This window comes from Babylonia areolata, chromosome 26, assembly GCF_041734735.1.
Source record: "Babylonia areolata isolate BAREFJ2019XMU chromosome 26, ASM4173473v1, whole genome shotgun sequence".
In the NCBI taxonomy this organism is placed as follows: domain Eukaryota; kingdom Metazoa; phylum Mollusca; class Gastropoda; order Neogastropoda; family Buccinidae; genus Babylonia; species Babylonia areolata.
This window is the reverse complement of record NC_134901.1, coordinates 43,690,065-43,704,255: the sequence shown is the minus strand read 5'-3', so window position 1 is coordinate 43,704,255 and position 14,191 is coordinate 43,690,065. Positions and strand designations below refer to the sequence as shown.

Here is a 14,191-nt window from a genome sequence, read left to right as displayed (position 1 = left end):
ATTACTGGTTGCTTATAAGTTAATAGTTATAATTACTGCTTGCTTCTATTGCTTGCTTGTAAAATTTACTGGTTACTGCTCAGTGTTTAGTTTGGTCTCTATCTGTCGTGTGAGACAGAGACTGAGAGAAATATTATGACAATAACAGAATGAATTTTTATTTGACAATGGTTTCATTATTGACTCATGTCAGTCATTGTTCACAGTTGCCATTGCCACTACATCCTGTCCACCCATCCATATGTGATACACACAGTGTGCAATCTGACCTGTGTACAGTTATTGCAGTAGATATGTATGCAGTCCTACAGGTCTGACCTGTGATTATAATGGATATTTGTGCAGTCTGACCTGTGTACACAGATTGCAGTGGATATTTGTGCAGAAGTCTGACCTGTGTGCATTGATTGCAGTGGATATTTGTGCAGATGTCTGACCTGTGTGCATTGATTGCAGTGGATATTTGTGCAGAAGTCTGACCTGTGTGCATTGATTGCAGTGGATATTTGTGATGTCTGACCTGTGTGCATTGATTGCAGTGGATATTTGTGATGTCTGACCTGTGTGCACAGATTGCAGTGGATATTTGTGATGTCTGACCTGTGTGCATTGATTGCAGTGGATATTTGTGATGTCTGACCTGTGTGCACAGATTGCAGTGGATATTTGTGATGTCTGACCTGTGTACACAGATTGCAGTGGATATTTGTGATGTCTGACCTGTGTGCATTGATTGCAGTGGATATTTGTGCAGAAGTCTGACCTGTGTGCATTGATTGCAGTGGATATTTGTGATGTCTGACCTGTGCATACTGATTGCTGTGGATATCTGTGCTTTCTGACCTGTGCATACTGATGTCAGTGGATTTTTATGCAGGCAGTCAGGCTATACTGATGGAGCCTGCAGTGAAGTGCTCAGGGTGTGTGTGTTCCAGGTGACTTGCTGTGCAGAGAAATTGCGGAGTATGCAGAGTATGAGAAGTGGAACCCCAGCCTACGCAAAGGCATGACACAGTTTGCCGAGAGTCTCTCTGCTGTCCAGGACTACAGGGAAGCACAGGTACTGCCAAAAAGGCCAAGAAAACGGCCTCTGCTACAATAATGAATCATTGAACGGGTCAGAAGTTTGTTTTACTTCAAAACCTGTACAGCTTGAAATGCTGTCAAAATATGCTCAGAAACAGTGAAGACTTCAAACTGAACAGATAGTTGTATATTGGACTTTGACAGTTTTTGTAAGTTCAGGTACAGGACTAGAAGTATGAACCCCACAAATGTATTGGTAAATACCTCACCCAAGTTAGGTGCACCTAACCTAATATATTGGGAAATGCCTCATACCCAGTTAGGTGCACCGAAACTATCTATTAGAATAGAACCCAAATGTATGTATAAGCAATGCACAGAATAGGAGGTAGAGATGATCTGTGAAGGGAGAACAGATACAAATATATTCAACCATTGCAGGTGAATGGAGAATAAAAAAAAAAGAAAGAAGAAGTGGTGTTTGTGTTGCAGGTCAATCGTTTGGAGAAGAAAGTGGTGTCCAACCTCAGTGGCTATGGGCTGCTGTGTAAACAGACCAAGGTAAGAACTGCTATGTCAACAGAACTTAGTGTCGACTGCTATATAAACAGACTTTTAGTGAGGACTGGGATAATCATATAGTATAACCAGGTCAGTCCCCCTCTGCAGGTGCAGTTTGGACAGAATGAACCTGAAGGAAAAACAGCTCTTTTCTTTGTTTTTGTTTAGTTTCTGCTTCGTTTGATTTATTGATTTATTTATTGTTTTTGTGACATTTGTAATGATATAGCAGTACAGGCTGTGTTTATTACATTAAAAATGTATGGGTTAGTTTGTATGCAGATAATGAGATATTTCCATACTTAGCTTGTTATCATTTGAAATATTTCATAACTTAACATCAGAGCTTATGCCATTGTGTGTGGTTGCATGCTGCCTGAATTAATGCATTTATGTAGAAAATCAGTTGTTATAGAGGTCATTTTGACTCATCTGTGTAAGATAGTGAGTATTTGCAACAACCCTGTTGTGGTTTTTGGTCTGGGTCCTCTGTGTGTGTGTGTGTGTGTGTGTGTGTGTGTGTCCATGATAAAATATAACAACAAATTCATTTTCTGTGGAAATACTTTGTTGACTTCAAATTTGGCTTACAAATAGATAAAAAAAAAAGTTGTTTTCTCACATTCCAATTATTATGACTATGCAGTTCAAGGAAGGTGCACGAAATTGTGAAGAAGCAGTAAACTTGTCCAGCAGGAAAAGATACAAAAAATGGGTGGTACTCTCAGTGTAGTGACGTGCTCTCCATGGGGAGAGCAGCCCGAATTTCACACAGTGATAACTGTTGTGATAAAAGAAAAATACAAATACAAATGATACACATGTTATATTACATTTTTATTTCTATTTCAGAAAATACTCAGCACTTATATATCACATATTGCCGCAGTGATTAATAATGGTCATTTTATCACTTTTAGTTAAAAATAACTTTTTCTGCTCAGTATGGAAGTTGCATTGATACATACATTTTCAAGGAGCAATGTATTGGGATATCAGTATGAATAAACTACCCAAAGTAATTTGTTTAAAGTGAAATCTCACTCATCCAAAAGATACCCATCTAGACTCAGTGTGAAATTTTTACGTTATTTGCATTATGGCAAGAGGTCATTTCGTCAGTTGATGTAGCATCCTTGTTGATTGTTAACCTGTTTGCTTTTGTTTTCTTTTTCACATGCGATGTGTAACAGGCTTCTTCATCGTAAAATTAATCTCAGTGACAACACAAACACCTAACTTATTCGATTATTTATCTTCATTGCCTGTAACAAACATATGACGAGACACATCATCAGTGGAAACAAATTATTATGGTGACACCAGCCAGTAAGCGCCAACACCTCAAATTCCCAATAGGAAACTAGCATGTGGTTCATATTGATTGTCTGTGGGGATATATTATTGAAAGGAGGTCACTGGATTTTATTGGCAGAATGTTCTGTGATTCACCCACTGCACAATGTTCACGAATGACTGTCTGAACAGACCGATCACCTTGCTCTGTGGTCAAGAGTCTGTCACCATAGAAGCTATGCATGCACATGCGATGTGGACTTAATGCTTTCCAGGTCCATAACCTGTGACAGAGGAGTTGTACAGTGCAGTAGCTCTGTGTGTGTGTGTGTGCAGAAGAGTCATGCAGTACAGTAGCTGTGTGTGTGTGTGTGTGTGTGTGTGTGTGTCTCTGTGTGTGTGTGTGTGTGTGTGTGTGTGTGTGTGTGCAGAAGAGAAAGAGTCGTGCAGTACAGTAGCTGTGTGTGTGTGTGTGTGTGTGTGTGTGTGTGTGCAGAAGAGAAAGAGTCGTGCAGTGCAGTAGCTGTGTGTTGTGTGTGTGTGTGTGTGTGTGTGTGTGTGTGCAGAAGAGAAAGAGTCATGCAGTGCAGTAACTGTGTGTGTGTGTGTGTGTGTGTGTGTGCAGAAGAGAAAGAGTCATGCAGTGCAGTATCTCTGTGTGTGTGTGTGTGTGCAGAACGACTTGAAGGGAGCTTTCACCGCCCAGTCCAAGGAGGCTGCACAGAAAAAGAAGGTGGATCAGATGAAGCTGAAGGCACCACAGAACAAACATCAAATAGTATCCTTGCTTGCTGTGGAGGTGCAGGGGCTCTGGTGATGGTGTGGGTGCAGGGAGAGGGGTGGGGGGCTAAAATGGTTTGATCTTGTTGGTAACGGAATGGATGCAGGTGTGTGTGTGACCACGGGAGCTCCTGTCTGTCTGGCTGGCATTGGTGCACATTGAGGGGACCAACTCATGACAGATGACGTATGAGGGCAGTTGGTTGCATTTAGTGCACAGAGAGGGGACAGAATTCATGACAGGTAGATGTGGTTAGTGCACGGAGAGGGGGACACAACTCTGGACAGGTAGATGTGGTTAGTGCACAGAGGGGACACAATTCATGACAGGTAGATGTGGTTAGTGCACAGAGAGGGGACACAACTCTTGACAGGTAGATGTGGTTAGTGCACAGAGAGGGGGACACAACTCTTGACAGGTAGATGTGGTTAGTGCACAGAGAGGGGACACAACTCATGACAGGTAGATGTGGTTAGTGCACAGAGAGGGGACACAACTCATGACAGGTAGATGTGGTTAGTGCACAGAGAGGGGGACACAACTCTTGACAGGTAGATGTGGTTAGTGCACAGAGAGGGAACACAACTCATGACAGGTAGATGTGGTTAGTGCACAGAGAGGGGACACAATTCATGACAGGTAGATGTGGTTAGTGCACAGAGAGGGGACACAACTCTTGACAGGTAGATGTGGTTAGTGCACAGAGAGGGGGGGACACACCTCATGACAGGTAGATGTGGTTAGTGCACAGAGAGGGGACACAACTCATGACAGGTAGATGTGGTTAGTGCACAGAGAGGGGACAGAATTCATGACAGGTAGATGTGGTTAGTGCACAGAGAGGGGGACACAACTCATGACAGGTAGATGTGGTTAGTGCACAGAGAGGGGACACAACTCTTGACAGGTAGATGTGGTTAGTGCACAGAGAGGGGACACAACTCATGACAGGTAGATGTGGTTAGTGCACAGAGAGGGGACACAACTCTTGACAGGTAGATGTGGTTAGTGCACAGAGAGGGGACACAACTTTTGACAGGTAGATGTGGTTAGTGCACAGAGAGGGGGACACAACTCATGATAGGTGGCAATACTTTATGCACAGAGAGGGGACACAACTCGTGAGGATGTGTGTATGCTGTGGACTGTCAGGCGAGTTGAATGGTTCATCCTGCAGTGGGATCCTACTCATTGCTGGGCTGTTGGCTCATCTGGGATGGCTGGGAGGGAACCGACAGTTGAGAGTTACCGATTCACAGATGCCTTTTTGGCATTGTTGCTTTTGACCAACACCGTAGGCGTCTGTATCTCTTGGTTGAGGTGCTTTCTCAGTCTGGCTGTGCAGTTAAGTGATTACTGTCCTCAGTTGGGAAGGTAAGTGGGTGGTGGCCAGTGAGTGTTCATCCACAACAGCTACTACTGAACGTCATCTTTGTGAATCAGCAGCAGTTGAGTCTCTGTATGTCTGGATGGGGTGGGTGGAGATAGGGTAACGATGTGGGGTGACCATGGTGTGATGGTGGTAAAGGTAGGTCAGGATATGATGTTGGTAAGGGTATGTCAGGAGGGGGTGGGTGGATGGGGTAACAATGTGGGGTGACCATGGTGGGATGGTGGTAAAGGTAGGGCAGGATATGATGGTGGTAAGGGTATGTCAGGAGGGGGTGGGTGGATAGGGTAACGATGTGGGGTGAGCATGGTGTGATGGTGGTAAAGGTAGGTCAGGATATGATGGTGGTAAGGGTATGTCAGGAGGGGGTGGGTAGATAGGGTAACGATGTGGGGTGACCATGATGTGATGGTGGTGAAGGTAGGTAAGGATATGATGGTGGTAAGGGTATGTCAGGAGGGGGTGGGTAGATAGGGTAACGATGTGGGGTGACCATGATGTGATGGTGGTGAAGGTAGGTCAGGATATGATGGTGGTAATGGTATGTCAGGAGGGGGTGGGTAGATAGGGTAACGATGTGGGGTGACCATGATGTGATAGTGGTGAAGGTAGGTCAGGATATGATGGTGGTAAGGGTATGTCAGGAGGGGGTGGGTAAATAGGGGTAATGATGTGGGGTGACCATGGTGTGATGGTGGTAAAGGCAGGTCAGGATATGATGGTGGTAAGAGTATGTCAGGAGGGGGTGGGTAGATAGGGTAATGATGTGGTGTGACCATGGTGTGATGGTGGTAAGGGTAGGTCAGTAGGGGCTGGTGGTGGTAAGGGTGTCATGAGGGTGGGGGGTAGATAAGGTAAGGTAATGATGTGGTGTGATCATGGTGTATGGTGGTAAGGGTATGTCAGTAGGGGCTGGTGGTGGTAAGGATGTCATGAGGGTGGGGGGAGGGTAGATAAGGTAATGATGTGGTGTGATCATGGTGTATGGTGGTAAGGGTATGTCAGTAGGGGCTGGTGGTGGTAAGGGTGTCATGAGGGTGGGGGGTAGATAAGGTAAGGTAATGATGTGGTGTGATCATGATGTATGGTGGTAAGGGTATGTCAGTAGGGGCTGGTGGTGGTAAGGGTGTCATGAGGGTGGGGGGTAGATAAGGTAAGGTAATAATGTGGTGTGATCATGATGTATGGTGGTAAGGGTAGGTCATTAGGGGCTGGTGGTGGTAAGGGTGTCATGAGGGTGGGGGGTAGATAAGGTAAGGTAATAATGTGGTGTGATCATGGTGTATGGTGGTAAGGGTATGTCAGTAGGGGCTGGTGGTGGTAAGGGTGTCATGAGGGTGGGGGGTAGATAAGGTAAGGTAATAATGTGGTGTGATCATGGTGTGATGGTGGTAAGGGTAGGTCAGTTGGGGCTGGTGGTGGTAAGGGTGTCATGAGGGTGGGGGGTAGATAAGGTAATGATGTGGGGTGAGCATGGTGTATGGTGGTAAGGGTAGGTCAGTAGGGGCTGGTGGTGGTAAGGGTGTCATGAGGGTGGGGGGTAGATAAGGTAAGGTAATGATGTGGTGTGATCATGGTGTATGGTGGTAAGGGTATGTCAGTAGGGGCTGGTGGTGGTAAGGGTGTCATGAGGGTGGGGGGTAGATAAGGTAAGGTAATGATGTGGTGTGATCATGATGTGTGGTGGTAAGGGTAGGTCAGTAGGGGCTGGTGGTGGTAAGGGTGTCATGAGGGTGGGGGGTAGATAAGGTAAGGTAATAATGTGGTGTGATCATGGTGTATGGTGGTAAGGGTATGTCAGTAGGGGCTGGTGGTGGTAAGGGTGTCATGAGGGTGGGGGATAGATAAGGTAAGGTAATGATGTGGTGTGATCATGATGTATGGTGGTAAGGGTAGGTCAGTAGGGGCTGGTGGTGGTAAGGGTGTCATGAGGGTGGGGGGTAGATAAGGTAATGATGTGGGGTGAGCATGGTGTATGGTGGTAAGGGTAGGTCAGTAGGGGCTGGTGGTGGTAAGGGTGTCATGAGGGTGGGGGGTAGATAAGGTAACGATGTGGTGTGATCATGATGTATGGTGGTAAGGGTAGGTCAGTAGGGGCTGGTGGTGGTAAGGGTGTCATGAGGGTGGGGGGTAGATAAGGTAATGATGTGGTGTGATCATGATGTATGGTGGTAAGGGTAGGTCAGTAGGGGCTGGTGGTGGTAAGGGTGTCATGAGGGTGGGGGGTAGATAAGGTAACGATGTGGTGTGATCATGGTGTATGGTGGTAAGGGTAGGTCAGTAGGGGCTGGTGGTGGTAAGGGTGTCATGAGGGTGGGGGGTAGATAAGGTAACGATGTGGTGTGATCATGATGTATGGTGGTAAGGGTAGGTCATTAGGGGCTGGTGGTGGTAAGGGTGTCACGAGGGTGGGGGGTAGATAAGGTAAGGTAATGATGTGGTGTGATCATGATGTATGGTGGTAAGGGTAGGTCAGTAGGTGCTGGTGGTGGTAAGGGTGTCATGAGGGTGGGGGGTAGATAAGGTAATGATGTGGTGTGATCATGATGTATGGTGGTAAGGGTAGGTCAGTAGGGGCTGGTGGTGGTAAGGGTGTCATGAGGGTGGGGGGTAGATAAGGTAATGATGTGGTGTGATCATGGTGTGGTGGTGGTTTTTCCTTGATGTGTTTACAGAACCAGGTAACACTGATGCTGATAAGCAGCCGCACTGTGTGTGTGTGTGTGTGTGTGGTGTATGTGTGTGTGTGTGTGTGTGTGGCGTATGTGTGTGTGTGTGTGTGTGTGTATGTGTGTTCTTGTGTGTATGGTGTGTGGATGGGTGGATGGTGGTGGTGTGTGTGTGTGAATGGGGGAGTGTGGGTCTATGTGGGAAGTGTGTGTTGTGTGTGTGTGTATGTATGTTTGTGTGTATGGTTTGTGGGTGATGTGTGTGGGGGGGGATGTGGGGGTGGGGGTGTGTATCCGGGTGGTGTGTGTGATCTGTGTGTGTGTGGGTGGTGTGTATTTGCGTCTGGGTGATGTGTGTGTGTGGATGGTGTGCAGGTGGTGTGCGTGCATGTTGTGGGTGGTGTGTTCGTAGGTAGATGGGTGGGTGGTGTGTGTTTGTTGGTGGTGTGTGTGGTGTGTATGTGTGTTCCTTGTGTGTGCTTTGTGTTTGTGTGTGGTGTATATGTGTGTGTGTGTTACAGCACTGCTTTGTGTCTTGCGGATTACACTATGCCCTTAATCATTCACTAATTCAACAAAGACAAAGTGTGTCACTCTCTCTCTCTCTGTGTGTGTGTGTGTGTGTGTGTGTGTGTGTGTGTGTGTGTGTTTAAACACCCTGAAGTAGTTGCTTCTGCGTGTATATGAGTATACATGTGTGTGCATGTACGTGTGCATGTGTGTGAGACAGCTTTCGCATAACATTACTGATTAACAATGCCGTTTTTCTCAGCAACAGAAACAGACTATTCAAATTATCATACATCAGACATACAGAAACAGTAGTTTGTTCTAATCATGATACATCAGACCTACAGAAACAGACAGTCAAGTTCTCATACTGAAAAAAACACCAGACTCTCAGAATCTCTATACCTCAAACATACGCGGACCGTCCAAATTACCATATATATCAGATACACAGAAACAGACTGTCCAAATCTCTACAAATCAGACATACAGAAACAACAAACTGTCCAAATTACCATATATATCAGATACACAGAAACAGACTGTCCAAATCTCTACAAATCAGACATACAGAAACAACAGACTGTCCAAATTACCATATATATCAGATACACAGAAACAGACTGTCCAGATCTCTACACATCAGACATACAGAAACAACAAACTGTCCTAATCTCCACACATCAGATGTACATAAACCATTCCACAGAATGCATCTCACTGACCTCTTTTCAAACAACTCCTGAAACATGATCTTTTTTTTTTATGAAACAAGCTGATGCATGACCTATTACCTGTTTGGAACAAGGCTTTAGTACCTTACGTTTATTACTGTAGGTGTAGGTGATAACTGTGATGGTCAGAGTGGTGATGTGGGGTAAATATAGTGTTGATAAAACATCAGCTTAGGTTTTGTTATTATTGGACTTATGTTTCTTGTTGGAGACAACTTTAAGACTGCTCATTCAGTTAAAACACAGACACAGACACACACACACACACACACACACACACACACACACACACGAGGATATCATATATCAGTGTCAGCGACGGACACCGTATGAATGATTCAGGCAGAGCGGGAGCTGCAGAAGCTGAGTGTGGAGGTGTCTCACAGCACACACACACACACACACACACACACACACACACACAAACACACAGACACACACACACACACACACACAGACACGAGGACATGAGTGACAGACACACTGTATGATCCAGGCGGAGAGGGAGCTGCAGAAGCTGAGCGTGGAGGCGTCGCGCAGTCAGCACGGCCTGGAGCAGCAGGTGTGCAGCTTCGAGGGGAAGAAGGTGGGCGACATGAAGCGGGTGCTGCGGGAGTTTGTCAACATCGAGCTGGTGTTCCACGCCAAGGCCCTCGAGCTCTACACGCAGTGCTTCCAGTCCCTCAGCGTCATTGACCCCGACGGTGACCTGGAGGTCAGCGCCCGCTTTTTGTCTTGTGGTGGTGGTGGTGTTGGTGTTGTTGTTGTCGTCGTCATCATCACCATTATCGTCATAATCCTAATACCCCCATCATCACCACCACCACCATCATTATCATCACCACACATCATATCGCCACCACCATCATCATCATTATCATCACCACCACCATAATCATCGCCACCACCATCATCACCACCACCATCATTATCATATTCACCACCATCATCATCATCACCATCATCACTGTCATTACCACCACCACCATCATAACAATCAACATCATCATCACCACCATCATTATTGCCACCATCATAATCACCAGCATCATTAGCATCATAAACACCATCATCATCGCCACCAACAACATGTCATTTACACTCATTCATCAGCACCATAAACATCATCATCACCACCACCATCATCACAACGATCATCATCATCATCACCACCATCCTCGTTGCCACCGTCATAATCACCAGCATCATTAGCATCATAAACACCATTATCATCACCACCAACATCATCGTCATTTACGCTGTCATTCGTCATCACCGTCAACATCATCATCACCACCACAATCATCATCATCATCATCATCACTACCATCATCATTGCCAACATCATAATCACCAGCATCATTATCATCATTAACACCCATCATTCATCACCACCAACATCAACACCACCAATATCATGACCATCATCATCATCGTCACCACCATCATTTTCATCTTTTTGTCCTTGTTAGTTTGTCAATCTGATCAGCCAGCTGCCATGCAAGCAAAGTGATGCTCAGAGTAATCCTGAGCGGACTCGGACCCACAGGCAGAAGAAGTCATTGCAGAAGAAAAGCTGGGTTTCGCACCACAGAACGGATTTTCAACCTTCGTGTTTGGAACAGATTTTAGCATGGGAGAGTGAAGATGCTGCTATGGAGGTCCATTTTAACTCTCTCCATACGAATGGCGAAAGAGACGACGTTAACAGCGTTTCACCCCAACTACCATCATCAAAATATTGCAAGCGGAAGGCTCTTATACTGAAGAGGTGAATGTTGACAAAGAATACCACAATTCTGACGACGGAAGCTAAAGGTTGGGTCATTCAGACACCCACAGGACATCCGAGGGGTATGTGTAGAGGAGAAGAGAGGACTGGCCGTACTGAGTGAGTTAATATAGGACAATGCCATCACTGCAGTATAGATCTAATTTAAGTTAGGGACAATGACAGTGCTGGTATGGAGGTCTGTTTTAGGTTTGGGACAATGTCCTTGACCTCCATTTTAGGTTTGGGACAATTACAGATGCTGCTGTGGAGGTCCATTTTAGGTTTGGGACAATTACAGATGCTGCTGTGGAGGTCCATTTTAGGTTTGGGACAATTACAGATGCTGCTGTGGAGGTCCATTTTAGGTTTGGGACAATGTTGGTTTTTAGGTGTGGGACACATTGACCAGGCCGGTGTGGGTACATTGCGGGCTTACAGACGGGTACATGGCGTGTTGCAGGAGTTCAAGCGCCAGATACAGCCAGCCAACACGGTGCGGAAGGACATGGCACGCACGGCCTCCCAGCAGTCCCTGGACTCCAGGAACAGCAACAACAGCAGCAGCACACGCCCCGTCCCTCGCCCTCAGTCCCAGCCACAACCCCCCCGCCTCCCCGTCGCCACCCCCATCACCAATGGTGTACAGCGACAGGTCAGTGCTGGGGGGCAGGGGGTGGGGGCAGGAGTGGTTTTTATGTATTATGACTTTATGGGATGGGGTGGGGGGAGAGGGAGGGGTAAAACTGTGACTTCAGGGAGGTGTGTGGAAGTGAGTGATATTGTGTGACGGTGGTGTCTTCACCACACTGTTGTGTGTAATGATGGTGACTGGCCACTGTTACTGTAGTGAAGTGTGTGTGCCTTGACGGTCACCTTCTTCCCCCAGTGACTCATGTGCTCCCCCATGACTGTTTCAGACTCTGGAAGATGACAGCGATGACTATGAAGATGACGACGACGATGATGAGGATGATGACGACGATGATGATGATGATGACTACACAGAGGGAGAATCTACAGCCAGGTCCACGCATTCCAGGAGACGATGATGACGGCAGAACAGTTGTTCCCATCGGTGACAGGAGCTGGGCTTTCCCTCATGTCCGTCCAAGAGGCCTTCCCACTGTCTTCAGTGGCCCCCTGTATTCATTGTATTTATTGCTGTCAGTGGTGTGCATGTCCATGTAGTCCATAAGGTGATGAGAAAGATGTGAATCTCAGCATGTCAAGATCAGTCCTATGCCAGTAAAGCTAACAATTAGTTGTTTTTTTTAATCTGTGAAATGAAAAATCAAGTGATTTCGCAATCAGTACTGAAACTGTGTCCAGCATTGTCCATGAGATAGGTTTTCACAGGTCACATGTTGTACAAGAGATGAAATGATATATCTTTTGAGGCAGTGAAAAATGCACTTGCCGTTTAGTCACACATTCTACAATAAAATGAAATAACGAATCTTCTGAGCCTTGCATGTCTCAAGGTCTGACTAAGCGCGTTGGGTTATGTTGCTGGTCAGGCATCTGCTTGGCAGATGTGGTGTAGCGTATATGGATTTGTCCGAACGCAGTGACGCCTCCTTGAGCTACTGAAACTGAAACTGAGCCTTGCTGTTTAGGAGTTGTCAAACTTTAAGATTTCTTGTCCTGTGCATGTATTGTGCACTTTTAGAATATTTATCAGCTGGTTGTGTGCTGTTGTCAAAGTGCAGGTGAAGAAGTGAGGGATGAAAGTGGCACAGGCAGACCGACGCCAGAAGTGTTGTTGAAGTGGTGAACAAAGTGTGGCACCACATTCCTTTGATGTGAAAGTGGCGACTTGTCAGTCTGACTGAGAGAGATATCAGGCCAGTTTCCATTGTGTTTCCCCCCTCCCCCACCCCCAATCCCTGCGAGGTGGCTGTGGGTTGGGGGAGGAGGGGGGGGGGGGGGGGGGGCAACTGTAACGCATGTCATTTGTGACGCTGTCTGTGATAATGAGTGATTAGCAGTGTTAATGTTTTCCTTTCTTGATAATGGATGATGAGTAGTGCTATTGTTTTCCTTTCTCTCTCTCTCTCTTTCCTTTCTTTTGAAGCTTTCTTGTTTTATGTTGTGTTGTTTTGAACGATATATTATGAATGATTAATAGTGCTATTGTTTTCCTTTTTTTTTTCTTTCTTTTGAAGCTTTCTTTTGAACGATGTAATTATGAATGATTAGTCGTGCTATTGTTGTTTTCCCTTCTCTCTCTCTTTTCTTTCATTTGAATCTTTCTTGTTTTATGCTTTATTGTTTTAAATCATATGTTTAATTACACATACATAAATCATATATTATGCTTCCGCATCCAGTCTTATTTTCTTTCTTTCTTTCTTTTTTTTTTCTTGTTGTTCACAGTGGTTTTGTGTTAAGCAGCTTCACTGTAGATAGTTGCTTTGTAGATATCTGTTACTTTGACAATACATTCCATGATGAAGCATTCCACAGTTGTCATCATTTTCTTAGTTTGGTCTTACGGACAGTGCTTTCCAGTTTTAGGGAATTTCACTGCATCCAGACTTTGGCTTTTGATACTTTTGCTTTCCAGTGTAGGAAGATCAGAAACGCTGTTGATAAGTAGAAATAACACTCAGCAGCTGGTGCAGGGTCTCTTCATGGGTGTGGCCTTCCACAGTTCCAGTCCAGAAGAGGGGAAGGAGGTGACTAACATGAGACAAGAGGCGGTGTGATTGTTTGATGATGATTAGTTCACTTCTCTCTTTCTCTCCCCTCAACTGGGTGATTAACATTGAACTTATATATATTAACATTGAACTTATATATATATATATATAATCACTGCAGGGACCATGCGTGGATGTTTATGCATGTGTGTGTGTGAGAGAGAGAGAGAGGGAGAGAGAGAGAGAGTGTGTGTGTGTGACTGTATGCATGCATGACTGAGTGTATTGTCACTTACAACATTGGTGATTGAAAATTGCATATATTTATTCATTTCACTGTTTCTGATTGTTAGTTGTGTACGTAGCATTAACGCTGGGTTTGTTATACTGGTTTACTCCCAGTCTGGCTTCGTTTCAAGTATGAGAGTACAATGATGAGAACAGGCTATTCATTTTGCAAACTTATTTATTTTCTTGATTGTCAAAATTACTTTGGATTTTTAGTAATTTTATGTTATTGTAAGCCTTCAGTATATGGCATTAGGGTAGCTATGAATAAAGTCATTACACAAAACCTACATGGGAGTTGTTTGTGTTTTATTAGCTGTATTGTGAGGGTGCAGTGTGTAAATACACATTGTTGTATGTGGTGATGGTACAGTGTGTTATGTACACATTGTTATATCTGATCATGATGTGGATTGTATGTATACATTGCTATATGTGGTTATGGTGCAGTATGTATGTACACATTGTTATATGTGGTGATGGTGCATTGTGTATGTACACATTGTTATATGTGGTGTTG

At 45.2% G+C, this 14,191-nt stretch overlaps 1 protein-coding gene across 1 annotated transcript in view; it reads left to right on the top strand.

Annotated features, from left to right (window-relative positions):
* Nucleotides 1-13,965, top strand: part of LOC143300506 (CBY1-interacting BAR domain-containing protein 1-like) — a 16,702-nt gene extending 2,737 nt beyond the window's left edge. The window contains exons 3-8 of the mRNA XM_076614231.1: nucleotides 936-1,060; nucleotides 1,519-1,587; nucleotides 3,560-3,661; nucleotides 9,446-9,682; nucleotides 11,202-11,393; nucleotides 11,659-13,965. Of these exons, the coding sequence (XP_076470346.1) occupies nucleotides 936-1,060; nucleotides 1,519-1,587; nucleotides 3,560-3,661; nucleotides 9,446-9,682; nucleotides 11,202-11,393; nucleotides 11,659-11,790 (857 nt within the window). The 3' untranslated portion in view covers nucleotides 11,791-13,965. The remainder of the gene's footprint in view (nucleotides 1-935; nucleotides 1,061-1,518; nucleotides 1,588-3,559; nucleotides 3,662-9,445; nucleotides 9,683-11,201; nucleotides 11,394-11,658) is intronic.
* The last annotated feature ends 226 nt before the right edge of the window (nucleotides 13,966-14,191 follow it).